The following is a 27559-nucleotide window of genomic DNA, read 5'->3' as shown; positions in this document are numbered from 1 at the left end:
GATCACATCAAAATGATTAATCACTGCCTACTAAGGGAGGTTTCAGTGAGGGAGAGTATGTCCTTTTGTCTTAAAATCAGAAAAAAAAATTACTGATTTCACACAATTGTACTGAAATTTTGGGGGATTTCAAATTAAATTTTTATAATGTCAGAGGAAGTTTATGCATGAAATTACTCTTCTAAAATTTTATTATATTTTTTCCTTTTAACTTAACCATCACATGCTCTCAAGTTTTCTTTAAGAGCTGGAAAGGAAAGCAAGACTGATTCCTTCAGAGAGCCATTCAGATCACAGACCAAGCATCTGAAACTATCTTTGGAGGCTTTCTCTTCTAGATAAGTAGGCTCTTCTTGTTGAGTCTCTCTAAAAGAGACAAACTTCCATAGGGAGGCTGATAATTCTTGTTGTTTCAAGAGAGGTGTTCTGTTATTCTAAATTAGTATGATGTTGCAGAAATGCAAAAGTGGTTTTTTGTATGAAGGAAACTTTGATGTTCTGACACTTTCTATTTATAAAGTCTACTGTGGTAAATATTCAGGTGTTGTGCATCTCAGATTAAACTCAAAATATAAAAAGCTAGTTGTTCTATTGCCCTTCATGTGAAAAGATAGAGTAAAAAAAAAGGAATAGTGAGGAAATGTGTTGGTGTCTTTAGTTCTTTATGGGTAGCTATATGTCAGTTACCACACTGTGCAACAAGGTCAGTAACTGCTGAAATACAAATCAGTTTAAGAAAAAGGAAGGGGAAGTGGTTGGGAGAAAGTTATTTTTCATCTGGTGAAAAGGCAAACATAAAAGAAAGCTAAAGTGTTATGTACTACATATCTTGTACATCAGCTCTGCTTTGTGAGGGCACATCTGGATGTGCACATTTTTAATTCAGATGGGGGCTGGCATGAAGGAGGAAGCCAGGACAACTTAACCTGCAGCAGAAGTATTTCTGCAGCTGTGTGGTGAACAGGTTCCAAATCCTGATGAGACTGAGAGAAAAAAGGTTGTTTGGCTTTTTTTTTTTTTTTTTTTTTTTTTAAGCTATATTATATTTCTAACTGATTTCACCGGGAAACAGAGCAGAAGCTTGAAGCAATTTGTTGTAATTGTCATAGTAGAAGTCCAGCCAGCAGGGTAGCAACACGTTATTTAATCCTGTTGATTGATGCCTTGGATTCTTTTTTGGTGGAAAATATCATCTCATCTTGATTTTTAGAAAACTTATTTGCTTCATCTCTGTAGCAGGCAGTGAATGTAAAAGAGGTTGTTGAAATAGCTGTGTGGCTTTATTGCTTGCTTTAAAGAGTTTCAGGAAGGAGGATTTGTTTTACTGGACAGAAGTCTGAGCCTTTCCCAGCTGTGTGAGCCGTGTGCTCACAGCATGTGTGAGGTCTAACATTGCATATGAGTAACTGCTAAAACATAAAAGTTTAACTTATTGGTCAAAATAAATAGTTGCTTGTTAGAAGTATAGCTGAGGGTTCTTTACAGATTCTGTAAGATGCACATTTTTGTTAGGCACTGCATCAAAAATTGCTTTGTTGGGGAAGTATAAAGAGTAAGACAGTCCAGTATTTGCTGGAGTTGTTCTTTAATACAAAACCTTCAAAGGCATGTGCTACAAAATTGTTACAGACTTCAAAAAGTCATTAAGTAGATGCCTAATTAAGAATAAGATGCCTGAATACCTTATGGTAAAATACTTAATCCTGCACTGAGCTCTGGATTCTGAAGGCTCTGCTGTAGAACCACTAAATTCCCACTGAATGCAGTTACTTACCCCAATGTCTATGGGACTAGACTTTGGTCTTTTTACTGCAAGAAAACCTGGACTGTATTTGCATATAAAGGTCACTGCATAACTGCATGTGCTGCTAATGTCCTGGCTTTGGTTTAGCTTTCACTTGTTCTACATTTTAAAACCAATTATAATAGCCATTTGCTTTTTGAACTGATGTCCTTAAGTATTTGTCTTGGAATTCACACCATTCCTTAACACCTTACCACCTTTTCCATATGCAGGCTTACTTCCTAATCAAATTTAGAAGTTTGATACAAGCTTAGAAGGGTTCAATTTGACACTCTGGATTTGGCTTACATGGGTGTAAATCACTTCAGTAAAAGTTCATTGTGATTTGTCTTCCAGTCATTATGTTGTTGTGCATATATTATTAATTTTTCTAAGATCTTTAGCTTGATTTCTTTTTAATCTGATGTTCATTAGAATCTGTATGAACACCTATTCAACAATTTTCTTTTGAATTTTTTTTTAAGCATCACGTTTTTCATATTCTAGAGAGAACAACTATTGTTCTTTTGGGGTTTTGTTTTTAAGCTTTCATTTTTTTAAATTGAGCTTCCTGCTGAACTGTTCATTGAACAAGAGAATATGTACTAATTCTTACTGCTTTTTTACATGTTTGGTTTTTTAACACAGGGGCTGTTAAATGTGAGAAGTGAATATTTCCTTCTTGTGACACTTGAGCACTTGTGACACTTAATGACCTCCAGCATTTTAATCTCAATTCCATACAACAATTTTGTTTCTAAGTAACTAAGTAAAGCAATATATGCAGCAGAGAAACAACTAGATGTATTATTAAGTGTGCTGACCTGTCATGTTCATAATTTAATGAAGCATATAATTCTATATTTTTATCCACAAAATTTTTCATAATGATTTTCTAGACCCCTTTACAAATAGAGGTATTTTAGGTAAAAAATCCTCCTAGAAGAGAAAGATCTGGAAGATACCTCCAGGATGTAGTTTGAAAACTATGAATTAATTTCAGAAGTTCTCATGAAAAATGCATCTTGGGCACGGGGAAAATAGAAGTAGAAATATATTTTTCATCTGAATTCTGTTGATTTATATTCATTGCCTCCTATCTCAGAAACTCAATTCTCAGAAGAATTTTGAATTATAGGCACAAGATATAAAAAAATTTAGTCACTGAATGTAGTTTTGGGACAACACAGTGAGAGATGGCAGTTTAAGGGATGATGTTAACTTGAAATGCTTATTTGTGTTAGAAAATACTGTACCTACAATGTAGTCATGAGAAACATAAGGTTTGTGGTGGCTGGTGGGCATGAAAACCTACATTCCATCTTGCATCCTTCTTCTGTAGAAATTTCAAAGGTGCAGCAGTCATGGAAGCATAGGAACTGTTGAATTTCCTTTGAAGAAAAAGGGGAAAGTTTATGGTTCCTGGACAAGCAAATGCAAGTTGCTAATGTGTAGCATCACCTCCAGTGATATACATGAAGGTAGAAATAATTTTACTGTATATTGTGCTGTAGACTAAAATGTCAGCTTGATAATGAATAAAGGATGAATTATCATTCAGTTAAAATGTAGTGTGAAATAAAAACCCCTTAGCTTGTTAGTGTTGAAACTTTAAAGTGTAGTGCCTTAAGAAGAACACTGGAGCCCCTTGTTGTACCTTAGTGCCTTCAGGAATTGTGTGCTGTTTTTTGTGAGTGGGGATGGAGCACAAATTCATCTCCCAATGAACCAAGCATCCCTCATGAAATTTTAATACACAGTGGCCTGTGCTGTACTTTTTTAATTTTCAGTGCTAACATTAAAAAATGTGGCACTGCAGTTCATAGTGTCTAATTTGCACTATGACATTCCTTCAGAAAAAGAAAAGAAATGAAGCATGTCAGCTTATCAGTAGAAGTGTATTTGAATGAGTGTCTGTGTTATGAATATAATTCTGTATATGGTGATGTGGAATTTTTCATGTTCTAAATAGGAGCTTTGACAATGTGAGCCTTGTATCATATTTACAAGGAGTTGTTAAAACTGAGCCTGAACAACAACATTCAGCTTAGTGAAAGCTTTGCATTTACATGAAATATATGGAAATTGAGTTTCAGGAAGGATGCCAACTGCCACTTCATTAAATATAAGACTACCAGTACAGTTGAATTTCCAAAATTCCTTAACAAATCTTTTTATGGGAATCCCAGCAGAACACTTTCTTATACTGGAATTATTCTCACTAGGTTTACTGCAATGAATATTCAGTGCTGATGCTGTGTTTAGTGATCTTGAAAAGGGAAAATCATATATTCTCAGAATGTCTCCAGACCTGTGGAGGTACCTAGTCCATACTCCTCTTCTAGGCTGGGTCAGCTACAGCAAGTTGCCCAAGACTGTGTACAATCTCCAAGGATGGAAACTCCAAAAACTTGCTGGGCAGCCTGTTTCTTAGATGTTTGGCCTCAGTAACAGGGGAAAATAACCTTCTGATGTTTACATGGAATTGCCATATTTCAGTTTGTGCACATTGCCTCTTCTTCTGTCTCGTGGGATCACTGAGGACAGTCTTGTTCTGCCTTTACTGCTTTTGACCTAGCTACTCTGCAGCAGAGCACCTCCTTTTCCTCTGATCTTGGGTCTTTTTCTGTTTCTCACTTTTCTCCCTGCCACCCACCCCAGCCTTGGCACACACATTCAGTAGATCCAGCTTCTGTAGCCCATTGAAGTCCCTCTGAATGACAGCAGAGCCATCTGCTCTGTCAACCCCTCCTTCCAGCTTTGAGTCCTCTGTAGAATTGCTGAGGTTATGCTCTGTGCCATGACCAGGTCCTTAATGAAAAGCAGCACTGGCACCAGTGCTGACCCCTGGGGGCTCCATGAAGGGACTTTAGCCTGCAGGTCACAACCCTTAGAGCTTGGCAGCACAGACTGTTTTCAGCCACCTTGCTGTCCACTTTTCTGCATTTCAGTTTGTCAGGATGTTCTGGGGAATGCTGCTGAAAGCTTTTCTTTATTCAAGATAAACAACATTTTCAGCTCTCCCCTGATCTATTTTCTAACTATTTAATTGTAGAAAACTAGCATGTGGGCCAAGCATGATTTTCCTTCATAAATAAATCTGCCTATTTCCCACTGCCTTCCTCACAGGCTTGGAAATTGTTTCCAGGATTATTTTGGCTATCACCTTCCAAAACACTGAGTTGAGGATGACTGGCCTTTGGTTCTCTGTATTCTTTGTCCTTCCTGAAGACAGGAGAGTTGTTTGCTCTCTCATAGTCCATTTGAACCTCCTTGATAGTCATGATCTTGCAAAGCTGTTCTAGAAGTGGCTTTACAGTGATGCTGTCCAGGTCCCTCATGGGAGCATCCATCCCATCAGATCACATGAACTCATGTGTGGCCAGTGTGTTTGAATCTTCCCTAACCTGATTTTCTTTTCCAAGGCTCAATGTTCCTTGCTCCAGAAGAGTAGGGAAGAACTATGAAGCAGCTTTTCTACAGTTTCAGCACAGCTGAACCTAGTACAGGATTGATGAGACCACTGTTTTGAGTATAGAATGTCACACAAATGGAATATTTGCTCTGACAGGAGCATGACAGTTGTTATCTACTGATCTCTCCTTCTCACACACAACACACAACTATCCCAACTATTAGAAATTATTTTTATTGGAAGAAAAAAATTCCCAGAATTTTCCTAATGCTCAAAAACACTATGCTTACTTTAAATGTATGCTGAAAATTCACTCAAGTAAAGTCCACAGTTATGCTTCAACATCCATTTTTTGGTTTCTGAGAGAAACCTCATCATCCCAGCTGAGGCAGGATACTGAATGAAAGGATGTTGGATTCACTGGAAAATATTTTTTTCATGATCTATGTAGCTGCTAAGATAATAATGAGCTCAGTGGAATTAAGTAGAATCTTAGAACTCTTGAACTGTGTCTTGGTTTTACTTTTATTGATTAATCTTGGAGCTTTATGCCTGCTGCAGCCAAAGTAAGGATGTGCCCAAGTGCACGATTTGGATAGGGCTTAACAGTAGAGTCTGTTCAGTTTTATAGCAGTTCCATCTGATATTTGATGATTTCTGATGCATGAAGCAAGCAAGGCAAAGTAATTAGGATTTTCATGAAGTATCAAGAATTTTGGTTTTACAGGTGCTGTCTGCTGGAGTGCTGGTTGTGTCGAAATATCATGTCTATTTGGGCAGGGTATGTCCAGCTTGCTTTAAGGGGCAGGAAAGCAGAAGTTTCTTATCTAAATGTGTGATTTTCCTTTCTTGAATGATAATGATGCTAAACTTAAATGATTATACTTGGTTAAAATGTAATTTACTATCTCAAATTTGGCTGAGCTCAGCTTGAAACTAAATGTGCAGTTGGTAGTTTAAAAAAAGTGACAAAAGCTGCTAAAATATTCAGCACTAAGAATATCTTTGACTACTTAGATACTTCAGGAGCAGTGGCTGAATAGGATAGTCACATTCGTAATGCACTACAACCTTCTCTCTCATTATGCTGTTTATATCATGCTTGAATGAAAATATATTTTAGTTCCCTGAAAGCTTCTTCTCTGTGGCTTTAAACTTGCAGCAGATGGGAGTATTAGAGGAGAATTTTTGCCTCTGCTTCTGTACTGAGCTGAGAATGCCACAGGACTGTGAAAGGATTTCAGCCAAATTGCAGAATCTTCCTTGCCCTGCTCTCCAGCAGCCCACGCCATTAGCAGCTCTCTTTGTGGTGTCACAGATGTCATTAGCTTGTCATGGGAGATCCCTTCAGCTGTGCTAATTATTTCAACAAGTTCTATTCATGAGCTGTCCAAGCACTGGAGCTTTAGGAAGTAGTAGCTATTCCTGAAAGACTTTTGAATGCGGATCAGTTTCTGCACATTCATGTTTCGATGCTGACTGCAGTAAATCTGAGAATTGGCCACTCCTTAGACATAAGGATGTCACCCAGATGTTTGTACCTCATGGCTTCTATTTCATATAATACTCTAATCACTGAGGAGACAGAAAGGACACAATTCATCCTTTACTTTCTGGTGTTCTTATGTGACCATAGATGGGCTATAATACAAATTTCTGAGCTGCTCTGAAGCTTTAGTTTAAGTGTGGTTGACATAATTATATTCTCTAAAAATACAATATTGTCAACAAATAGTCAAAAGTGGTTTTTTTTCTTCTTTATTTTTCTCAGATTCACCTCACTTCCAGAAGAATCTCAAAATCTGAACAACTCCTTCCACAGTTTGCTTTACACTTTAACAAGATATCATTCCATTAAGAACAATGAGCTCCACAACGCCAGGTCAGTTTGTTTATATTTATACTTCACTTCCTGCAGAAAACTGTACTTTCTTAGGAATTATATAATCCTTTGTGTTGATGAAATGAATTTAGCAAATGACTGATATGCAACATTTCTTATAAAACAGGACAATGGCTGTATAGGCAGAAAAGGCAATTTTGGGAATACCTAATCACAGTTCAATTTTAAAGCCAGTATAGTCCTACAGTACATTTAAAATATTTTTTTTTGTTTTTTCTTAAGAAACTGATTAGTCATGATCTGACATGAATAGGCATTTTGTAACCTTTTAGTCCTTAATATGTGTAATTAGACATTAATTTATTTTCTGCCTTTGCACAGGTGCTTCTTTTAAAGAAAGACTTCAAATTGTATCCTGTTATTTTTCTGTTTAGCTCCAAGTCATCTTTGCCCATAATAGGCATTCTTTGCAGAGCTTCCTCCTTTAAATATGTGTAATTAACAATGGTCTCTGAACCTGCTTTACTCAATGCCTGCAAAATGAGTCACTGATCTGCAGGTTCACTTGATAGAAAGCAAACTATCAGTAGCTGTTTAAACTTCCAGGAAAACAGAATGCTGCATATGGAACATGCCTTGACTTCAGTTCTTTTGAGGAGTGAGAGTCCCCAATTCAAATCTCTGCAACGTCCCATATGGTTCACACTTTGTTCACCCACACTTGAAGTATCTATTCCTAGTACTGTTGGTAAAATAACCCTTTACAGGTGGCTTATTTTATGACTGCTTCAGTTTTGTGCAAACAGCCTATAAAAGCATCAGGGAAAACACTGTAATACTTTGTGAGCTGTATTTATCTGTACTATTGCATAGAAATTTAATTCAGTGAGTGTTTTTTGAGAATTGTTGATTGTAGTATTAAAAACTGGCAATAGGTTTTACATCAAATGGAGTCAAGCATAGCTGACAGATTTGGCTTCATTTTCTTACAGTGCAATTTGGTGCATGCAGTGAATTTTCCATACAGAGCACAACAGGGCATTCAGCAGAAAGGCACATCTTTATCTGCATCACAGTGGGGCTTAATAGAAAATACTCTTGTACTTTCCTAAACATACAGTTCAAATGCCAAGATACTCCAGCTCTTTTGGTATCCTTCTAGCATATCTTTTTTTGTGTTACTTGCAGTCTGTGGAAAGAGACAAAAATTAAATTGTCTTTCACAAAAAATAAATTTTCTGCTACTCTTATTGGTATGAAGAAAGAAGATAGCAAACATGAATCCATATTTATTTTCTCTTTCTGCAGGCTACATCTAATGCAAGAGAAACTTTCAGTATAACCAGATTAATATTAAAGGTATTTAGATACTTCAGGAACATCACTTTTGGTGGGAGTTAGGTGCCCAAATATCTTCAAATCTACTCCTTAGTGTCCCCCATCATTAGAGTTTCCCTCTGAAAACTGAGTTGCTTCACCAACCATTTCAATTCACCTTTGTGGCATGCACAGAAATGCAGTATTCAAGGGCAGTGTCAGCCTTGGGATCCCCATTTTTCTTTCCCTCAATCCAGCAGTGAGGCAGGATTTATTTGGACTTTAGTCTTACATCCTGCTTAAAGTTAATGCCATGAACTGGAGGAGGATGAGTGTCTCCATGTGGCATCTCTTCTGCCCCCAGCTGAGAGAGGCGGAGATGTTTTGTGCGGTGTTTTGTCACCTTTTGGAAGTCACTGAAATTTCTGGTTCCAGTGCAGTCCCTGTAATAGAGTGGTAGGAGAAGCTGCCATTTCTCTGAGCAGTTAACTTTTGATTTGAATTTTTTATAAGAAAAGCATTACTAAATTTTGTTATTGCATCCATAGTAACTGAGTTCCCCTTTTCCAGTCCTCTTCAAGTGTGGGTATTTTTATACATGGCCAATGTCTTTGTCCCATTGCAAGTGTTATTGCTATATTGTTTGTTTTTTATGAAGGTTAACCTTATGAGACAAAGAGATGGAAGGGCAATTCCATCCAACTTTAAAGGTCTCTTCTGACCAAAACTATTTTATGGTTCTGTGATTCCAATGATGCAGCTTCCAATTTAGGTCTAAAATATGTATCAGGTTGTGGTTGTTTCACTTGTAAGATGCTACAGTAGTTGCAAGTGTCTCTAGTATTCCAAAATAAGAATTAATGAATTGCCAGGGACATGATCAGCTTCTTCCTGTGATGGCAAGCCTGTGGTAAGGCAGTTATTTTATCTATGGCTTGTAATTTGAATGGGAAAAGCCTGAGTGCTCAGTAGTGTTAGAGTTAGGGTTTTGTGCTTTTTTTTTTTTATTCCTAATAGTCTTGATTTCCATCAGGGAATAGGTTTCTACATCCATGGTTAGGGCAGTTTGAAATAATTTTTAAGTGGCATGCTTTAAACACATACAGTGTACAGACAGTATTTATAACCCTTTTTTCCTATGGTGTAACATCATGATGCTATCTCATTTGAATACCAATCTGTGTCTTGTACAAAAGACCTGTGAAATTCTTCATAATAGATGGTAAATGTTGATATTTTGGGTTATGGTTGTAGGTTACAATGAAATAGTGAATGTACTTTTTTTTGCAATATATCCAGACCACATATAGCTTGTATGTATATTCATACATACTCTTTACACAGAAGATAACTATATTTTGAAAAAAAGACAGAAGAAAAAGCAAGATGCAAACTGGTAAAGAAGTACTTGAATGGTATAGGCCAGCTCACTTCATGGATGGCTTTTTCTGTCAATGAAAAATTCTGAAATGCTGTAGAAAGGATTGTGTGCACTATGATAAATTTATGTGGTTTTATGATGGGATGTGGTAAGTGAAAAAACTTATTTCTTTAAAATTGCTTTCCCTTGAAACCTGAATTGTCTGAAAACCCATTGAAAGACCTTATGTGGAACAAACAAAATTAATGCATATTTTATTCAACCATTATCTGAGAAACCTCTTTGGATACAGTTTGTTTGTAGAACCAATGCACATGAGTATTTCCTTATATTGTATGATGCAATGAATGTGGGGCCTGCAGCATAGCAACATCTACTGGCAACAGCTCTGTAGCCTATTAAATTGATCCCAGCTCTTTGAACCTTCAGGGACCAGGCCCTTGCTGATCTATAAAGCTATTAGGTGAATGCTGAATCTCAACAGGGAAAGGTGCTGATGTTTGCTTTGCTCGTTATGAATTGTAAGATCATTAAGGAAATGTTTACATTCTGTAACCATTGCATGCTCTGAACTGATTACTGCTGGTAAAAAGCATTGGTCAGAAAAAGAAGATATTTATTTCACAGAATCACAGGATTATTAGGGGTGGCAGGGACCTCTGGAGATAACCATTCAAATCCCTCTGCCGAGGCAGGATCACCCAGAGCAGGAACGTGTCCAGGTGGGTTTGGAATGTCTCCAGAGAGGAGATTCCACGGCCCCCCTGGCCAGCCTGGTCCAGTGCTCCACCACCCCCAATGAAAAGAATTCCTTCCTCACGTTGAGGTGAAACTTCTCGTGTTATAGTTTATGGCCACTGCACCCTATCCTGTAGCTGGCACCACTAAAGAATCTGGCTCCAATCTCTGAGCACCTGCCTTTAAGGTATTTTTATGGTTTAATGAGATCCCCTCCCAGTCTTCTATTCTCTGAATTAAACTGGCCCAGCACCTGCTCTTATGGAAAATAGCACCAAGTTTTGAGAGAGATTTTTTTTGTTTAAATACTCATACTTTCCAGTGTTGAATTAATACACTCACAGGTATATTTTAGAGTTCTCTCTCTCTGTCTAGTATTTTGAAACACATCTTCTATTGACATGGCAGTGTAGTTGGAGATTGTGTCTGTTGTATGTCTACCAGCTCCGTTTCCAAGGATTCTGGCCCTTGGAGAGGATGCTGCTCATCTGAAGAGGAGAGAGATTGCTTCATTTAAAGCATGTGTTGGTTTAATACAGAATTTTTTACCCAGTTTTTTTTAAGAAAACAGCATCTATGGGGAACGATGGGTTATAAATATTTCTGTGAAGATTCAGATCACAGGTTTTCTTTTTCTAACCTGAGAGGGGGAATGAGTCCAGAGAGATCTCATTTCTTTTCCACTTTGCTTCTTCTGTCACCCAGATCTTTCAGATTTTATGCTCTACATTCCTCTTGAAATTAAAAGCAGTATCAGAGTAGTTAAATGAAAAATATTATATTAAAAAAACAAATATTCTATTAAAAATATTCTATCAAAAAAGTAAAGTTGGTCATGGAATCATTTTAGGGAAGAGAGACAAGTAATATTAATACATGACACTAATAAATGATGGAGAAGGGAAAATACCTGAAACTCTTGACCTTTATGGAAGTTTTCTAGATGCTGCAACTATTGCTAAAATATCAGTGTTTGGTATCACAATTTCCCAATGGAAAACCACATGTACAGTTTATCCAGTTTCTTGTTTTTGCTATTGCAGGCAGGTGAAATGCTATTGTAGAAACTGGGCAGAGAGTGTTTACTGTCCCTAGTTTCAGAGCATTTCAACATGCCTGCACCTGAAAATAACAAGTTCAAAATGTGTCAGGTTTACTTACACGCACCTAGGTGAAATCAGCTCTTTTATCTATCTGTAATTACTGAACTGAAATCCAAGTGGGATATATCATATTCTGGAAATAGCTGTCCAAACTTCTTTCTGCTCTTCAGCAACATTACTTTTTTTTTTAAATGTCTTTAGAATCACCTAAGAGCTTCTATAATCAACAGAAAGTGATATTTCTTCATAAACTGAATGGGAGAGAAAGGAGCCGTATGCTAAATTCTGCCAGCTCCTACTTTTGGATCACTTTCCTGTCATCTTGATTCTGAATTTCTTTGATAGGCATTTGTTTGTTCCTCATGAGAAATAGCTTGTTTTTCCTCACTGCAAAGCTGACTCCCCCTGTTTCTTTGTTCTGCTTTTCTCTGCATTTTTATAAATAATTTTCCTCATATTAGTAAAGACTAAATATAGAAAAAGTTCCAAAATGCAACTTTCACTACTGTTTTAAAATTAAAATGCATTGAAAATTCATGTTGCAGTGCAGTAGCCATCTCTTTACCGGCAGTGGATGCTATGAACAGATGAATATATTGATGAATAATCATGTATCTTACTTTAAAATGTATTTTGTCAACTTTTTGGTAAAAAGACGTAAGAGAACTTTGAGTCCAAAACAAAGAAGTAAATTAAATACCAGAAGGCTAAGACCTCTTCTTCACACATAGGTCTGTTTTGGCAGGTGTTTAAATTCCATTGGAGTTAAGTGTATGGATCTTTTTCAGATTTCTGACTGTAGACTGAAGGAATCAAATGCATTTGTTCCTTGTGATGACTTTGTGATGAATTTTCCTTAGATTAAAGAAGAGCTGCCTCACAGGCTGGATTAGATATAAATGGAGAATTCACTGAATATGGCTCAATAAGATTCAGGATTAGTAGGTATGTTATCTATTTCTGTCTGTCTCTGTATGACAGAGTACTGCAGCTCTGTAAGATCTCCAAAATGAAAAACAAATCTACAAGCTCAGCCTTAATATAATGTGTGTAAAAGAAGGGGTCTTGTCCCACAGCTCTTCCTGCTCTTTTTAAATTTTAATGCAAACATGACTGAGATGTGCAGTTCAGATTTTGACCTCTTGAATAGACCTCCAAAATAGCTTCAGTCTGGCATAAATCTTAAGTTTGCCCTTATGAAATTAAAAGGTGTTGCTGTTTAGAGACTCTCTCTGCATTTTTCTCATAATAATTTAAGCCTGACATCTTTATCTAGGTATTTCTAGGTAAAATCCCAAGAAGCTTGAATGAAAAATTTAGATTCAAAGTGTGTTCTGCCACTGGGGATTTGATGTACAAGACTACCAAATAATGAAGAAAATGCTCTGTGCATGCATTAGATAAGAAAACATAATCTTGTTCACTTGCTATAATTAAAGTGTGTAAATACATTGAGCTACTTACTACGCTTTTTTTTTCTTCCTCTTAGAAGTAATTTGCACCATTTACAATGAAAATTGATAATTAAAGCATTAAAGTGTTATGGTTCTACTCTTATTTGTGCTTTCATACTTGCACATATTCATGAAGTTCTATTATTTTGTATGCTAATTCTTCAGATTTTAAATGAATAACTAATGACAACAACTAGACTATGGGTTGTGGGATCAGTTGCTACTTTCAGCAGGTTCAGATTAACTGAAAAAAACCAGTTTTTTTCTGAAGAGTGTTTTTGATATAACTTTGTGGTACCTATGCATATGTAAAAATATTCCTGTCTCTTCAAACAGATATTGTGCTTGACAATTAGAATTATATTGCAATTTTCTTTCAGGAGTCAGTTGTTAATACTGGCTGCTGAATGTTTAGGGTTTTTTTTTTTTTTTTTTTTTTTTTTTTTTTTTTTTTTTTTTGTTGGTTTTTTTTTTGGTTTTTTTTTTGGTCTGGGACTTTGTCTTTCAAAATAACTATTTTGTTGGCCTGTGTAGCCAAAGCACAGGTCTGACTTTTTGACCATTAGAACTTTAAACGATAAATTAGTTTTCTGGAAATCTTGAAATGTTTCTAAAGCTTGTAAAGATTCTTTAGAGTGGCTTTTTTAAATGTAGAGGTGAAAGCTTTTTCTTATTTTAAGTATGTAATTTATCCTCAGTGCTCGCTTAGAACAAGCCCCTCTAGAAAGAGCCATCAAATGTATTGTCCAGTGACAAAACACAATAATCCACTGTCCTTTTTGCTGATTAATTGTTCATTAAACCAAGGTGGCACAGTTATTCTGTCATTGGAGTCTAGTGAACTTTAAATAGGTAAATGTATATGTTTACATTTGGAGTGACAGAAAAGGAAATCAGAGCATTGCCTTCTCTCTGGAGAATGAAAATATGGTGTGTTATAACAGTGTTGATAATTAACCATTGAAATATGCTAGAAAATAGTGGAGAGGCTGATTCCTCATGTGGCCTATCATTACAAACTATGGATCCCAGCAGCCACCTAGGAGTTGCTTTGATTGTCACTAAGTGTATGACAAAATTTTCATGTGTTTTTACTGAATAGAAGTCTGCCATCACTCTAAGTGAGTTTGGAAAGCCTCCAAATTTAGAAGTTTTGATTCCCATCTCTCAGGAAATATTTAACAAACTCTGCTTTTATTACTTTACTGTTTGTAATCCTGAAGTCTTTGTGCTTGCTGGAAGCTTACACAGTGGGAGCCTCATGAAAACTTGCCTTTGCTTGAAGAAAACTCTTTAGCATAACATGTGAAGACTTTCCTAAGTATGGGAATTTTCTCTAGGAACAAAAATTGTGTGTAATTCTAAATCAAGTCAGAGTCTGAGGCTCAACTAAAGAGATGTCCCTTCCCCATGTCATTTCAGGAGTTGATGTGTCTTCCTGTACTCTAATTCCATATGGTCCATGGCCTAGATTTTTATATTATTGGAGGAAGAAGGGGCTCACTGCCATCTCTGAATTTCCTATCTAGGCAGCTGGACTGTCATATATACAGAGTATTCCTTGGACTATGCCAAATATAAGAAATCCTAATTCCTTAGTGGGTGAGACCAGTCCTAGATAAGTGTGTCCACTTTTGTTGCTCCTTTTAACTTTTTTTGACATTTTCTCAGTTTCTTTTTTTTTTATTCTCTCCTTCTCCCCAGCATCTGAATTCCATTAGTCTTGTCATACCAAATAATCTGTTTGTTCTTTTACAGACAATATTTACTTTAATGTACTGTCTAATATGTTGTTTAAGGAGGGTGGCATTGGGGAGGAAGTTCAGGGTATAGTGTTTTCAAGAAGTCCTGATTAATATAGCTCAAAGGCTATAAATAAAAAGTTTTGTCTCTCCAGGTAGTTCATTGCTGTACTCTATATTGTTGGTTTTCCTGATTATTTTCTCAGTCAATTCTCACATTTCTGTGTGGAGAATTGCTGTTGCAGTATCCAGATAAACAGTAGCAACAAAAATATTTTTACAATGTTGTTATTAGCAGGGCTCTTTATATCTGAAAACACAAGTAGTGTGGAAGATGTTCATGCTTCCTGCTTTGCTGCAGACACACTTTGCCTCCTGGGTGGTTTGGCTCATCAGATAACTCTCACTTCAATTGAGTGATGAGGTGTCAAGACTCATTGCTGTGTGTTTGTCTTTGTGGGAGGAGGAGACAGGAGAGTGTCACCTCCAGGACAGGAGAGCAGTGGAGCTGCATGGTTCAAGGAGCCACTGGGGGAGGTCACATTTTGAGAAGTCTTTTTCAGGGGCAGTGCCAGAATAAGCAACTCTGACTGGCTGCTTGTTCTCACTCTTATTGACTCCTCAGCTGTGCCAGGTATACTTATTTGTGTGACCACAGGATGAAATGGATTCAGGAGCTAATCCAGGCTCAGCAGTTCCCAAAACTAAGGATTGTTTTTAGCCTGGATTGGATCCTCAGTTTGGTTTACTACACAGCCACACAATAGTCTTGGCAAAAGTTAGGAAGGAAGAAGGGAAGAGAAAAAGTACATTTAACTCATGTCCTACATTGGGAAGAAAGGATCATGAGTCATCCTTCAACAAGAGAAGCATGGTCAGCCTCCAAAACTGTGGGACTGCTTACCATAGGTACAGCTGGAGAGAAGTACTAAGGACTTCTTCACACTTCTTCACTTTACTGGACATTTCTCTTCTATGGATTTTAAGAATTACCTGTTCTGTCCATGCAGAATTTAGAGGCTCAGTGAACACTTTTATAGCTGAATGAAATGCCCAACAAAGTCACACCATCAGTCACACCATACAGCATGCCACTTTTAAAGGGATAGTCCAGCATCTGGCTGCCAGGCATTCTTTCATATTCATTAAAACATGTGTAACACAAAGCAGTTAGGAATATGTGAAATGTGCTTTTTAAAAAGATCATAGGTGTAATATTTACCTATATGAGTTTACAACATCTACAATTTTGTAAAGCTATGTTTCTAAAATGCTGCATTTTACAGGAAGTTAGATTAAACTCCATGAATAAAAAAGTTTCTTCATTTATTAGTTTAGCTGTATGAATATTGCTTATATTGAATACCCTAAAAAAGGCATGTTTGCCAACTTTTAATGTTTTCTCACCCACACACCACCTCCTAATTTTGTCTCTGGCAGATGTGTTTCTGCAGAATAAGTGTTTCTGCAGTGATAATTATAACACTTACAACAGGTAATTTGCAGATTCGGTAACTCACAAAAAGCAAGACTACTTCATTGCACCTTTATTTTGAGGCTGGTAGCAATTTCCAAACTTCATTACAAAATCTCAAATGTTAGAGTGTATGGAATATCTAAATCTATAAGCACTGCTTTGCAGCATTTAGCAAATGAATGTCTAAAGGGAGCTCAAGGTATGGTTTAAATTGGGGAGGGGTGTGTGTCATACTTGACATTGTGGGTGGATCCAAGCCCTGCTTGGCCTGAGACAGATTAACACAAAAGATGTTTTGGACTGTTATTCTCTGCAGGGGAGAATTTTTGTTTTGTTTTTTTTTCTTTTCATAATGGCAAAGCTGGGCAGCTGTCGGGGGTCCTGAGGTAATACCAAATTTTTGTGATGCAGGGTGTTGATGTCAACCTCAATCTCTGTTCCAGTGGGGAGTCTCCTTCAAGTTCTGACCTCTGGCTGGAAATTCTGACAGAAAGGAAGGCAACCTGAGATGGTTTGACAAAACTCACATTAGTTAAGCATTAGATATTTTGAGTTCAAAATTTTTTGTTTAACATTTTGGCAGGTTTCTCCTAAAGCAAAGCACTGAGCTATTTTAGGATCCCTGAGTCCCTGCCCTAAGTTCCCTTTGTTATCAATTGTAGTTAACAGCTGACCTGAAGACATGAAGACTGGTGGCCTCTGCCATGCTATTTTATCCTCTAACTTGTTTAATGTTCCTCTCCTAGGCCATCATTTGTTGGTTGTTCTCTCCAGTCTTACCTTAACTAAGTTGTAAAAATCTGTTACTTTTACCTTTTTTCATAGATAACAATTTTAAATCTGTCCTTGTTTTTTTTATTAGATTCTTAAGCTGCTGCTAGGAAGTGATAGGAAAGTTTCTGTTCTATAAAAATAAAATTATGCAAATTCTTACTGTTTATTAGTCTCTCATTATTTTGTAACCCTCAATTTGCAGATAGAATTATTCTCAATTGTCTGGATTATGGATTAGTAAGGGTTTGCACCCCTCGGTGCATGACTGCAGGACATTGCCATGATATGAGAAATGAAGATGACAACTCCTTGCACGTGGCTTCCTCTGTCTACTGCTCTTCAAGGCTGCATATGTGCTTTGCAAGAGTTCACAGATTTTTCAAAACTGAATGTCCACGTCATTCATTTACACAAATCTGTATTCTTGATTTTTCCTGTGTTGGGAAATGGAAAATGATCTGACCTGAGTAGAAATTCACAATGGATAACTGATCTGGGGCATGGTAGAGCAAAAAAGGGTTTTCTGTAGGTATAGAGACAGTGAGGTGTTGTGTATGCTCTATGTGGTGTGACTCACATCACTTGTGTTAAAAAAACATCTATTCTGTATTTTAAAACAGTATTATTTTGAGTCAGTACCCTGCAATAAAGGCCAGTGCACAAACTTTAGGCTTCATGGAGAAAGCAGACATCAGATATCTTTCACAGCTCCCCCTAAGGTGCTTGCAGCTGTTTCTCTAGCCTTGAAGTATATCTTTAGTGACTTACAGTGAATACAGCTCATTTAGATATCCCCAACTCAGCTTTCAGTAGTTGCTGTGGGTGCAAAGAATACTCTTTCATATTGCTCAAAAGCTGCCTCAGATCCTGATGAATATCTTTTTTCCTCTATTGAAGCAGTCAGCAGTTGCCCTAGATGATTTTTTGTGGACAAATTCACGAGTACGTGTAAGCTAAGTCAGGAAAATCCTGAAATAGCCACTGAGTACTTTGTCTTTTCTGTTCAGCTATTTTTAAAGAGTAGAAGAGAGAGGAACTCAAAACACAGTGCTTCTACATGAAATACTGCATCACCTTTCCCATCTTTAATTTCTGTTATTTCATAAATGTTTTAACTTTCCAGTCTGGAATATTAAAACATGCCTTTTGCACCATTTTATTGGATACATTTGAGGGGTCTACTTGCCTTTCCCCACAAAACATACAAGAAAGCTTGTTCCTTTGTGCACTCCTTAAGCCATTACTGTCTAAGGAATTTGTGCTAGATGACAAATACTGTTTTGATTTCAAATAGCTGATCAGGAGTGCCTATAGACTTGAGGAGGCATCATTCATTTCTTTGTCAGGGAGACTAAACTGTACTGCCTGTCTTTGGGGTGCAGACCCCAAAAGTACATTGGAATTTAATAATATAGTCCTTTCAGTAAGAAACAGAAAAATGAAACAAACCCAGCACTGGTATGCAGAGGATTTTGGAAGAAAGACACTGACACAGGGGCTTGAAAGCAGGATAGAGAAAGGAAGGTGAGGTAGAGTGATGTTAAGAGCCATGGAGGGGGAAACTCTGGACTTGAGCTAAAAGAATAAGGAATAAGAACATAAGAAAAAAGGTATGTAGAGAAGTCATATGCAGAAACATAAGAATCCATGAGAATAAGTGTGTCTAAAGTGTTAGTGAGGAAAAGAAATTTTTTGAAAGAACTTCCTGGGGAAATAGCCTCCCTTCCTCTTGGCACTGGGACTCAGTCTCACAAGGGAACTGGGACTAGCTTCAGTAGTGCTCTGCATGCCTGGATGCTGAAATGGAGATTTGTTTCAAAGCTGACTAAGATTTTACAGCTAGTCAGTGCTTTATTGTGCTGAGAACATTCCCACTGATAGGTTTCTAAGATGTTTAGCTGGCACTAGTTTCAAAGTTGGTTATATTAGTGATGTAGCACAGTGGATATGGGCTGGAAGAGCAGCTGCCTGCTTTGGTTGGGAAGAGCAAGGGACCAGAGATGGAGGGTGTCACATGTACATAGTGCTCTGTGCAGAGGAGTAAGTTGCAGGTTCATGCAAAATGGAATTAATACCATAAAATTGATCATTAATTAGCTTTAGATTAGCTGTATTTTACTTCATTATACTGGTTTATTTGTCTTAGCCTCCCTTCATTCCCCAGTTTTAATGTTGCAATTCAGTTATACCACGGAATGAAAAAATAAGAGACCTTAAAAAAATCACAAGACATATTCTGCATTTAACCTTTCTGGTGCACGTGGTTAACATCATTTTGAGAGAGTTGTTTTAATGGTACAAGAATAATCTGATATTTTTCAGTCAAAAATCAGGTGTAAAGTCTGTGTGCATGTGTCTAGCTATAAAAAACAGAAATACGATAATGCTTCCTGGACTTGCAGCATCCACAGTTCTGATGTTTTCAGGGCTTTAGCAGCAGACTTCAGTCATTCTGAATTGTACATTGATAATTATTTCCACATAAAAAAAAAAAAAAGTGATTTTTCTGGTAAGGAGTTGGGTATGCCGTCAGGGTTACTTGAGATGAAAACCATCCTGTTGTCCATCACTGTCTTTTCCTGCTGTTCCAGCTCTCCAGAGGTGCTTTCTGCAGTCCTGTAAAGAGGCAGGAGGTGCACAAGGTCTCTTCAGTTAGAACACATGATGTTTTATTTAACCATCCATCTCTGCAGCACAGTGACTGTGCCACAAGAATTGCACAAAGCTTTTCTTAACTGTAGGCGGTTGTTCATTTATTAATGTAAACACCATGTGCCTTGGATGTGCGAGCATAAAAATAAAGTTGCAGAGTTAAAAATAGATCTCTGGGAGTACTGAGATGCTGCTTAATCAGAACCAGCTGCAAGCTGTCTAGAAAATGTAAGTTACATGGAGCCAGATGGCTTTTGCCCTTTTTGCTTTAGACAGCATGTAATTTGGGTAACTGCAGCTACAGTAATGTATTTTCCCAGTCAAACTGTTTGATAAACATATTTGTTTCGACGAGACACTTCCAATTACAGAGCCAGTAAAATGTTAATTTATTTTAATATTTCTCCATGTGGGTAAGCCAAAGGAAGGTTACATAATAATAAACTCAAAGGCATGCACAATTACTTCTCACAGCTGTATTCAGCAGGAGCTGGATTATGACTGTGCATCTTTGTACAGGAAAGCTCTTATTCTGGGAACAATCTCACTGAAAGTGAGGGAAGAAGGATATAAATTAAATTAATAGTGATCAGTGGGAGTTGTGTGAAGTGTTTGCAGAAATAAGACGTTACACAAAGTACAGGAAGTGTATCAGAATGATATCTGGCAAGTGCACATCAAACAAAAAAAGAGCCCCTATGATTTCAGGAAGGGTTTCTTGCACACTTGCTGGACTGGTGGTATTAAAACCAAAACCTCTTCTGAGGCCTGGCAGTTTCCCCAATTCACCAGGCTGTTGTTAGGGTCCTGTGCTCAGACTACATTTATGCATCTCAGTGAATGGTCTAGGAAGTGGGAAACTGAAGCTCGAGTCGACTTTCTTTGATTTGGAACCACTTGGGGTGGGGGATTATGCTTGGATTGGGAGGCTTAAAGGCAAATACCTCAAGCTGCAGGATCATCCTTACTCTGTTCTCAAGGTCTGCTGGTCTGCACCTGGGGCAGTGTAGTGAAGTCTCAGACCATTGTAGCTATGTGCACATAAATTGCTGCTAATTGCAGTTAATTCTCATACTTGCATAGCTGGACTGGTGTTATGATTGTTGGAAAAGCTGGGGGAAGCAGGTGGCATGCATTTGAGGAAAAAGTCTCACTTAGGAGTCATTGTAACAAAAGCCAAGCCGTGCAAACCCGAGAAGCAAGTGACCAGTTTGCATCCTTTTAAAGCAAGGATGTCAAATGAAGATGGTTGTGCAGAGGATCCAGAAAATGAGCCTTGGTTTAAGCAAAGGCTCTTGAAAGATGGGATTTATTAAGGTGCCTCTTTTACAGGCAGATGATACAAATTACTTGCAATTGGCATGAAGTAGTCATACTGAGTGATTAAATCTTTCCACATCCTTCTCCCATCAGTGTTTTACATTTTCTGTGATAACTGGATTTAGTTGCAGTCTTGATGTTCCTTTGATATTCTAGTTTTGTTTTTTTTAAATCTTAGCACTATTAGCTGTAATTAAATGAATAATTGAATTTTCTGAATTAAATGCCTTTTTCCCTGTAATGTTTTCATTCTATTCAGTAAAGATTTTTCTTTCTCTGCTGCATCCAGTCTCCCAGAATTATTCAACTTCAATGTCTTCTATGCAAACTGTCATCATCTTACAAATTTAAGCCTCCTGTGAGAAACCACACAAAAACTCCAAACTGCTTCTGAAGGTAGCATTGGCTGCCTGAACTAGCTCTAGTGGTGGGTTGGTCAGATGTGTTTGTTTTATTTTCCTAAAAGCTTATATTTAAATATATTTACAATGCAAATCTGTCTGAAATTGGTAGTGTGGCATTCTCTCCTCGACTTTAATTTTTTTGTACCTGTCATACCCATGAGTCACGAGATTTTTTTTTTAGCTACAAGAAGTAGTTTAATCAGTTTTTTGTGTAGTGTAATTTTTATACTAATTGATGCCAAGCAGACTTCTAGGTTACAAGGTTTTTGGGATACATTTCTGTATGAAATTAACTTTTAAAAGTGCTTTGAAAATGCAATTATTGACTAAAAAAAATTGCTCTTGTTTGGTCTGTTTGATTATTGGCTGAAACTACTAGTGATTTAAGAACCTGCAAATCTATCCTTGCCTGAGTCTGATTGCAGGTTCTATTTACAAGTGGTTCTTAAAATAGTAGCACTTAGAGTCAGTTTCTAAGATGTTTTATTCTGAAATCAAATTATAAGAATTTACTAGTTTTTGACAGCAGAAATCATAAAGCTGTGCAGATGAATTTTTAAGTAGCTGTGTACATGACATTCACTCTTAAATTGATGAGTGACTGGATTTAGATCATTCCAGCTGTAGGAAAAGCTCTGTGATGATCTGATTGTTCCAGGCTTTCTCCCTTAAATATTTTGTTGGTGACCTAAAAATGGTTGTTACTCTCTTTGCCTGAGGATAATTATGACCCACTCCTAAACAGGAGAGCAAGAGACGAATGGGAAATAAGATTTCCCAAGCCCTTGGCTAAGACTTCAGTGTGTCCTTTGTTAAGAATCTGATAGAGGAGATAATGCCTTGCTTATCTATTATTTTCCTCCCTTCCACACTTATCTATTGAGGAGACTAAGATTAGACATGAAATTCTCTTTATGTTGGTTGTGCTATTTAGCAGATCTGAATGGGTATGAGCAAATATGTTGTACCAGTAAGGATATTTTCAGTATTTAATGGGAGATAGTTACTTTTGAGGGAAGGAAAAGCAGGCAGTCATGTTTTTGACCAAATTTCCTTTACAAATGCCTCATGAAATATCTAAATATTTCACTTAAATGACATCACCAGGAATAATTTCTCATTGCGATGTTTTTAGTGCTGGACTCCTTCCACTAGACCAGAAAGCCCTATTCAAACTGGCCTTAAACACTTCCAGGGATGGGGCATCCACATCCCTCTGGGAAATCTGTTCTAGTGCCTCACCACCCTCTCAATAAATACTTTCTTCCTAACACCTAACCTAAACCTATCCTCTTTTGTTCTAAGCTGTCAACCCTCACCCTATCACTGCTTGCCCTTTCAGAAGATTGCTGTCAAGAGTTTAAACATTAGGATGTTGCTAATCTGGTACATTTTGACTGAAACTGCCTCAGAAGCATTTGCAGGAGCAGCCCAACATAAACCCAGTTAGGGGATGGAAGCTGGGAAAGATCATGCCTGGTGCACAACTGCAGATAGGCTACTGGGAGGTAGTGCTACCCTTCCTTGCCAATCAGAACCTTTTGTTCCTCCTTTACTTCTTGCTGTGTGTGGCCTCAGAGTTATTCTAAGCCAGGTGACCTGGGCTGCAATACAGGATGTGACCAAAAATGTGTATTTTATCACCATCTGCTGAAACCAGGTGAGGCAGTGACCCTTATCTCCGTGGGAGATATCCTCTGCTAATGGGCCACCTTTAAAACCAGGTGGGGCAATCATCTTTATCTTTTCACAACCCATCATTCCTCCAGGGAGGTATCATCTGTTAATGGCCCATTAAGTCCCACTGTATGACTGATAAAATTACATCATCCCCTTGGGAGATGCTCCAGCCAGGGGAGGAGCCAAGCCTTTCCTACCTAGATAAAAACTGAGATTTGGAACACCGAAGTAGCCTTTTTCCACCGGATTCCAGAGGAAAACTGAACCTTTCTACATCATCCCTGGACCTTCAGAGGAAAACTGCACCCTTCTACAGGAGCACTGCTTCAGCTGAACCACATTTGTCACTCCAGGGGGACTGCAGCCACCATTTAATGGGACTGCTACCAACACCCTCACTTGATGGGGTGTCAGGCTGTATTCTGACTCTGTCAGTGTTTTGAGATTGTTCTTTGTAATACTATATTTCTATTTTAATTTTCCTAGTAAAGAAGTGTTATTCTTAATTCCCATATCTTTGCTTGAGAGCCCCTTAATTTCAAAATTACAGTAATTTGGAAGGAGAGGATTTACATTCTCCATTTCAAAGAGAGGCTCCTGCCTTTCTTGGCAGACACCTGTCCTCCAAACCAGGACACCAGGTAATCTTGGTCTTCCCTGTAAAAGATAGATAACTTTAGAATATCTTACTATCTGCTTGAATTTGTACATGAAATTAAATTAAAATATTAATTTTTCAGGTTTAAGATGATGTTATGCCTACATATAAATAAGGTTTGAAGACTGAAAACTGCAAGTGGCCGCAGGTTTCACATACTGCACACATTCTTTTTAGATTTTAAGGGTAAAAGGTAAAACCCTGTATTTTCCTGGAAAATGCTGAATTATGTATAAACATAAGCTTTTTTAAATGTGGAAATGTTGGTTTGTTATAATAGTTTCTAGGCTTAGTTGGAAGTCTTCCTCTTGATTACTTTCAATTTAAATGTAGATCTCTGTCTTCATTTTAACACTGCTACAAGAAGAGGGAAGTTGATTTACTAAAGGAAAAAAAAATCCAAATTTAATAATTTAAATATAAATTTCCCCTTTGACAAAAAATTAGGCAGGAAAAATAATAAAGCTGCAATAAAGGCTTACACTTATTATAGAGGGTCTTGCATGCATTATGGGATGTGCTTTTAAAATGCCCAAGTTTTTCTGCATGGTAGTGTTTCCAGGGTCTTTGGGTTGGTTTACACAAGGACAGGCAAAAAATTAATATACACTAATCAGATTTGAAGCAGATTCATCAAATTGCATTAAATCCTTGTTCAGAATGCTTTTAAAATTTGCTTCCTTAATTTAATTTATATTAATTTTTTTTGGAGGTGACCTAAACTGTATGGAGTTAATTTAATCATTCATGAGTATCCATAATGGGGTTGAACTAGTTTAACCATTCCTTTTTAAAAGTAGGTCTGGATTGTTTTCAAATATTTTGATATTCCTTTGAATTTCTTCTTCATTTAAGATGAAATGTCAAGAATTTCTTTTATACATGGTTTTTTTTGGTGGTTGGGTTGTTTGGACTTTTTTTATTGTTTTCAACTTACTATGCTATTGTAAGCAAACCCATAATTTTTTGATTTAAAGTATGTTGGTATTTGCCAGCAAGAGGACCCATTATATCTATTCCTAGTTAGTGACCAGGAGACAGATGATATGAGAGTCCCAGGCTAGTTCTTGGAAAAGTGCTGGACTTTTTATTCCATCTAGTAACATATTCTCTCTTGTGCAATGTATCTCTTGAAGTGTACTGTTATGTGCTTTTTTCTAGCTTTCCTTACAGCCTTAAAGTGATATGTTTCCCTTCTTGTGTTTGAAAGGATGCTGATCTTATGGCAGAATTTGCTGAGTGATTTCCATATAATTTGTCAGAAAAAAAAAATAAATAGGAAAAGATGAAATAGATCTGTGAGGTTCAATAAATGAAACTATTATCATATTGCTAAGGGTGAATGTATAGCTATTAATTACTCTCTAAACTAATTAATATATGAATAAATTTTTAATGCAATCAGAATTGTCATCAAATATGTATTTTTAGGCAAAAAAAAACAACAACCCAAACCTCTCCATACTTCTTTAATGGTATTAATTTTTTAATGTAAGGGAGTACCACAAAAAGTAAGTGTGGACTTTTTCTTAGTTACCTCTGTTACCACTGAGAATCAAGATATTATGATTATGATGGAAGAAGAAAGTGTCATCCCTTTTCTGGTCTTTTCTATAGATGCTAAATAAATAAATTTTCAGCAACTTTATTTTGGTATTTTTTTATTTGATTTGTAGCTAATTTCATTATCTGTGATGGTCTGTGTGAACATATTAATTCAGTGTGTACTAAAAGCTTTTAGCTCTATGTCTTCTGAGTGCTCTTCCACTGTCTGTATATCTCTATAAAATTTAACATACTTGAATAAATGATTGTTGCCCCTTTTGCTGTCAGACAGAAATAAAATGTCTGAAGCATCTGACAGATCTTTTTTCTTTTTTTGCATAAAATATCTCTGAGGAAAGAGAAAGGGGCAAAAGCTCACACATCATACATCATAAATATTCTATAATTTAAATTTTTTAACCCATGTTATTGTATATTTGTCTTATTGATGAAAAAGTTGCGATATTTTGCTAATTTTTCTGATATTTGAAAATTATTTTTGCTACTCCTGGACAGGAAGGCATTGTGACCCCTTTTGGTGCTTGTCTGATGTCTGTATCCTCAGAAATTCTCATTTCCAAGCTGCCATACTAATAGTTCTCTACATTATCCCTCATGTTATAATAATCATATTGGAGTCTCATTGCAATTTTCTGTGCTCAGTATGTGTTCAGAAGATTTATTTGCATTTTTATCCTGAATGTATTAAAATAATTTTGTTGAAAAATGGCTTGAGTTTTCATATCTTTCAATTTCTGCATACTTATTTTTTAATCTGCTGGAATTGCCAACAATTTAAAGGTAAAAGAAATGCAAATACTTCTTAAACATGCATTTAGCATGTCTCCTGGATGCTTGAAGAAATAAACTACTTATTAAATTATACTTATAATCAAACTCAAATGTTTGAATTTTGTCACATGAATGTTTTTTTTTTTCTGTTGATAGATGATTTCCTCACCAAAAAATGCAAGACTTGCAGGAGTTAACTGTATTGATCAGTGTTATCTAACAGCAGGCTGAACATGAATTTACAAAAAGTTGGTTTTCTCAAACTGGAAAACTAAATCTGGTTTGTGATGTAGAAATATACACTTAGAATGTATATATTCATATTTTATCAATATATGTGTCATTCAAACTCCTAATACTTCTTTGCATGCCAAACTGTGTTTCTGGTATCTGCTGAATAGTTTGTGATTGACAAATTCTTGGATTATTTCAATGTGAATGTAGGACTGTGAGAAAGATGCTTTCCTTAATAAGTAATATTAATTTCCTGAAGCATTTGTTTTACATTACAAGCTTTTTAAAAAAATAGATGCAAGAAATGTAAAGTGTGCTGGGTGTGTGGTTCTTTTTTTTTCTTTTTTTTTTTTTTTTTTTTTACAGCATAAGAGATGCAATCACAATTATGTATAACATAGGGATCGAAAAAGCACAGGATTGAACGTTTTTGATTTAGATTTTAACAGGATTGAATATTTTAGACAGGTAACTGGATCAGGCTCTCATCTGAAGAATTGTTCATTTTCTTAGTGGGCCAAAATTTATGTAAAGTCAAAGATTCTGAAGTGCTGCTTTATGAGAATCTGAAAGTTTTGTTATATTTTCAGAATTTTTAAGAGCCAGCAGAGCCGGACAACAAAATCACTGAGGATCAGTTCTAGTAAATCAATAGAGTTAGTCACAGACTAACCAAGATGAATTAAATAATGATTCAAATATTCTAGTGGGTTTTCTTTGTAGTTTTTTTTATTTGTTTGTGTTCTTTGTTTGTTTCTTTTGTTTGGGTTTGTTTGATAATTCAAGTACATGGAATTATTCAGCTCTGGAGGTATTTTATAGTCTGGTTTTGGCAGATTAACATTTCAGGAGCCAGATGCTAGGGTTTTGGCTGCCACCCATAAATACAGGCAGGTTCTTTGCCAGTTGTGGTGGGTAGATCCTTACTGGATGCCTGGTGCTCACCAAAGCTGCTCTATCCCTCTGCTCCTCAGCTTGTCAGGAGAGGGAAAACATAGTGAAAGGCTGGTGCACAGAGATAAAGGCAGGGAGAGATCACTATAAAGGCAGGGAGAGATCACTCACCAGTGACTGTCACAGTCAAAACAGACTCACTTGGAGAAATTAAATTATTCCCAGTCACATCAGAATAAAATATTGAGAAAGTAAACTCCAAGCCTTTAAAACACCTTTCCATCATCCCTCTCTTTTTCCAGGCTCGTTTCACTCCCAATTTTCTCTTTCATGTGGCACCTTTGCCCTGGTGC

General features: G+C 36.8%; 1 protein-coding gene across 4 annotated transcripts in view; it reads left to right on the top strand.

Moving 5' to 3' along the window:
- The window catches only part of HDAC9 (histone deacetylase 9), a 446072-nt gene that overhangs the window by 23869 nt on the left and 394644 nt on the right, over window positions 1-27559 (top strand). For all 4 annotated transcript variants that reach the window (XM_056484523.1, XM_056484524.1, XM_056484526.1 and 1 more), the window contains exon 2: window positions 6970-7080. In XM_056484523.1, the coding sequence (XP_056340498.1) occupies window positions 7062-7080 (19 nt within the window). In that variant the 5' untranslated portion in view covers window positions 6970-7061. The remainder of the gene's footprint in view (window positions 1-6969; window positions 7081-27559) is intronic.

Source organism: Oenanthe melanoleuca, chromosome 2 (genome assembly GCF_029582105.1).
Source record: "Oenanthe melanoleuca isolate GR-GAL-2019-014 chromosome 2, OMel1.0, whole genome shotgun sequence".
Classification (NCBI taxonomy): domain Eukaryota; kingdom Metazoa; phylum Chordata; class Aves; order Passeriformes; family Muscicapidae; genus Oenanthe; species Oenanthe melanoleuca.
Note: the sequence above shows the minus strand (reverse complement) of the source record. Positions and strands in the feature narration are given on the sequence as shown.